Raw genomic sequence first — 3,896 nt, 5'->3', positions numbered from 1 at the left:
CAGGCGTCCGCAGGCCCTGGCGTCTCCCTCTATCCTTTCTTCCTGTTTCATTTCTGTAATTCAGAAACAGGGTTGCATTTATTTTTCGGAACTTGTTTGTAGTATTTCTAGATCGTCTGTGAAGTTGTGACACTAGTTCTAGGTAGCTTTTGTTTAAGAAATCGTACTGGAATTATTTAAATAGTTTAATTGATTCTTCCGCTGTTTATAAACTGTTGATTCACATTGTTAAAGGATTAAAATGGGAAAAGGTAATTTGTTCCAACGGTTGGCTTGCCTAGCTTTCACTAGTAGGCACCATCACGACTCCCGAGGGCGGGAAAATCCGGGTCGTGACATGTATGTGCGAAGATGTAGGTCTCCAGTGGGTTGGTTCGAACTAGCAGTGGTGCCTTTGATTGGTCCAGAGTTTGTTTGTGAGGCCTTAGAGAAAGTACATCTAATCAGAGAAAGACTAAAAGCGGCTCAAAGTGGTCAAAAGTCCAATTTTGACAAGAGGCATCGTGACTTAGAGTTCATGGTTGGTAACAAGGTGTTTTTGAAAGTTTCACCAATGAAAGGAGTTATGAGGTTTGGTAAGAAGGGGAAACTTAGTCCTAGATTTATTGGACCTTATGATATTATAGAAAAGAAGGGAAACATGGCTTATGAGCTAGCGTTGCCCGTTAAGTTATCCTCTGTTTATCCTATCTTTCATGTGTCTATGCTTAGAAAGTACATTCATGATAAGTCCCATATAATACCTACCAATACCATAGAAATTAAAGAAGGCTTGACTTATGAAGAGGTACCTATAGAAATTCTCGATAGGCAAGTAAGAAAGTTGAGAACAAAAGATATAGCATCGGTAAAAGTTTTGTGGAGTAATCATGATTCAAAAGAGGCTACGTGGGATGTCGAGGAAGACATGAGAAAGAAATATCCATATTTATTTGAGGAAAAAAGGTATGTGAACCTAAGTTTGGTTTGACATTTATAATTCATTTATTAAATACAAATTAGCAAAGTGCTTCTGTCCTTCCTACATTATACTAGTTTTTCACTATAGGTAAGAAAAATAATAATAATAATAATATATATATATATATATATATATATACACGCACACACTTAAATAATGGGATATATAATTAGGGAATATTAATATTGTTAATATTACTAATTACTAAGAATGAGTATCATTAATTATTATTAAGTTAAAAAGAAAAAAAAGAGAAGGGAAAAGCCTAAAGCCCATAAAGTGGGAAGGCAAAAGGCAAAGCCTTAAACAAAACAAAACAAAGAAAAAGCTTGAAGGCTAAAAAGACTTAACAGAACAAGAAAGCTAAAACGTGCATTCAACAGAAGGCTAAGAAGTCTTACATGATAAATTGAAACAGAGCGCTACGAAACAGAGGCAGCGACTCAGTCAACGAAAAAATTTAGGGTTTTTACAAATTATTTATTCGTGAACTCAGGTATATAAATTCCATATTGTCAATTACCCTAAGTAGTAATAGGTAAGAATTGAATAGTTAATTCCCTTCTTTCTCTATATCAACAGTAAAGTTCTATGCTTAGGTGCGAAACTTTAAAATTAATTAAAATGCACTGGTTGTTGTAGAATCGATTGTTTGACTGGTGTCAATTGGACTGGGGCCTACATATTGGCTCGAGAAGTTTTGAGGTGAGTTGATACAATCCTTTACTAAAGTGGTTTAACTCACAAAAGCACGCATGCAAGGTGTTTCATGAATTGCTTAAAAGAGTTTATATTTACTTAATTGGAACGAGTAAGTACCTATCAACTTAGAGTTGTTCTACCAAAAGTTTAGATGATTTATTATGATATATGTACATAAATTTTCAGATTTATGTGTTAATCTTATATGTTATTTTCATGTTGAAAATTTATGAAGAAGCACGAATCTTTAGAAATACTTGTAGATGTTTATTTCATTCTTATACCATGCTTTACATTTAAGGATACCAGCATGAACATGTACATGATGTTCCAAAAAGAAAAGATTTAGACATAAAAAGTCACAAGAAGAAGTTTTAGAAAGAAATTTTTTTTGGGAGTATCCTTTATTCTGAGAAGGGGTCATTGTCCAGGCCAAAGGTCCTAACCAAGGCGTTGACTTCCTGAAACTACTTGTGCCAAAGTAGGGAGCACACGAGCCGAGGGTCTCGTTGCTGAGAATTTACTTAACCATGCTAAGGTATGAAACATGAGCGTTGAGAACCATGAAGCGAGTGACACCTCGTGGATTGGGCCTATTCAATCAGGTTGGGATCGAACCCGTGCCGGTTATATGGTGACTGAGACAGAATTAAGTCAGGATAGTTGGAACTTCCAAAGTATAAAGAGAAGTAATTTTTTTAAGAAAAAAGAAAAGAATTTCTTTTAGAATATTCATAAACTGCTATTATGCAATTATTTTAGAATTGTTCTTAGAGGCTTTATGTTTTCTATGCATTTAGATTCCTCGCTCGTAATGTGTATTGTATTAAAGTTTCGTCCCCTGTTGTTGAGACTCACTGAGTACAATGGATGGTACTGACGTTCTCTTTTGGGAACCTACGTTGGTCTGCGGTACAACGTAGGAACCGATTTTGCAGGCGAGCAAGCTATGGGTTAGGACTTCCTTCTCTTCTAGTACTATTGGTGAGCTTCGCTGTTGTTCGTGGAGTATTCCTTAGAGTTATTTTTATTTAGGTATTTCTTTATTTACTTAGAGAACTGGCCAGGAAATTTCATGTCCTGAGCAGTGCGTCAGTTTATCAGTAGAGGCTTCATAGACATAGTCGTTAGGTTAAGATTCAGATGTTTTTGATAATAACTTAGCAGTAATTCAGTAGTTTCTATAAATAAAGTTTTGGAGTTGATTTATTTAAATATTTAAATTAATTAAAAGTATTTGGTTAGAGTATTGCCTAGTTGCATATAAAGTTTGGAGTTATAATAGATTTGATAAGCAGAAATGATTCGCTCGATCATGTTTAGTGATCGAGTGCCGGTCTCGGTTTGTTCAGAAAATGAGTCGTGACATATATAAGTTGCCTAACATGGTTTAAGCATTCAACTAGTAACACAAAAAGCACCTGAAGATTTGTGCAGTGTTCATTAAAAAAGGATATTGTTCTAGAAAGTATGCATAGATTATAATGTCTAAAATTGTTTATGCAATAAATTAAATAGTAATGAAGGAATTGTTATATGATGATTAATAATATTGGGATTGTTATGCGGCAAATAATAATACATGAAGAACATTACTTTATAAAACTCAGATGACTAATTGGCTAACTGGTGGATTGCATTTGTTACTGCTTATATTTGATTTTCTAGAATAATAAGTAATTTAGTCGTAGGAGGAGTCTTTGTTCAAATTTAAATTTAATTGGATAAGTTAGTTGAGATAGTTTAGGTTTTTGAATTTGAATATTTATTCTGCAAATTTTCTGCATATTCTGTTTTAAGTTGGTTATTTAAAGCCCTCTTAGCTAATACAATTTATGAGAGACATTTTTAATCAATACTTATAATCTTCTTGTTGTTCTATCTTTTTAGAAAATCCAACAGTAGTATCAGAGCCTCATTGGTCTTACGAGATCTGTAAGTTTATTCTAAAGAACCATTTTCAACCACTTTTAAACCATTTTAATTCATACCTATTTTTAAATCAAACTCATTTTTAACCCATATCAATTTTTAACCTTATTTTTCAACCACGGAAAGCAGTAATCTCTCATTGAATGCCCTACAAATTTTTACTGGCGAAAACTACTAGATTTGGTCAATGAAAATAAAATCGTATCTGAAACCTGTGATTTATGGAATATTGTAATAGAAGAAAGATCCTTACAAATACGCTTTGCAAGTCTTGTTATTATCCAAATTAAAGCTCATTTGG

General features: G+C 33.5%; 1 protein-coding gene across 1 annotated transcript; it reads left to right on the top strand.

Annotated features, from left to right (window-relative positions):
* The first annotated feature begins 337 nt into the window (after positions 1-337).
* On the top strand, positions 338-1,052 carry LOC138879532 (uncharacterized). The gene is made up of 2 exons (XM_070159148.1): positions 338-945; positions 1,049-1,052. Exons 1-2 carry the CDS (start codon positions 338-340, stop codon positions 1,050-1,052), a joined length of 612 nt encoding a protein of 203 aa, XP_070015249.1.
* The last annotated feature ends 2,844 nt before the right edge of the window (positions 1,053-3,896 follow it).

This window comes from Nicotiana sylvestris, chromosome 10, assembly GCF_000393655.2.
Source record: "Nicotiana sylvestris chromosome 10, ASM39365v2, whole genome shotgun sequence".
Taxonomy (NCBI): Eukaryota; Viridiplantae; Streptophyta; class Magnoliopsida; order Solanales; family Solanaceae; genus Nicotiana; species Nicotiana sylvestris.
The sequence above is the reverse complement of the archived record's forward strand: the minus strand, read 5'-3'. Positions and strand labels throughout refer to the sequence as shown.

Coding starts and splice junctions, on each gene's coding strand:
- LOC138879532 (XM_070159148.1), top strand. CDS start 338: ATGTATGTGCGAAGATGTAGGTCTCCAGTGGGTTGGTTCGAACTAGCA.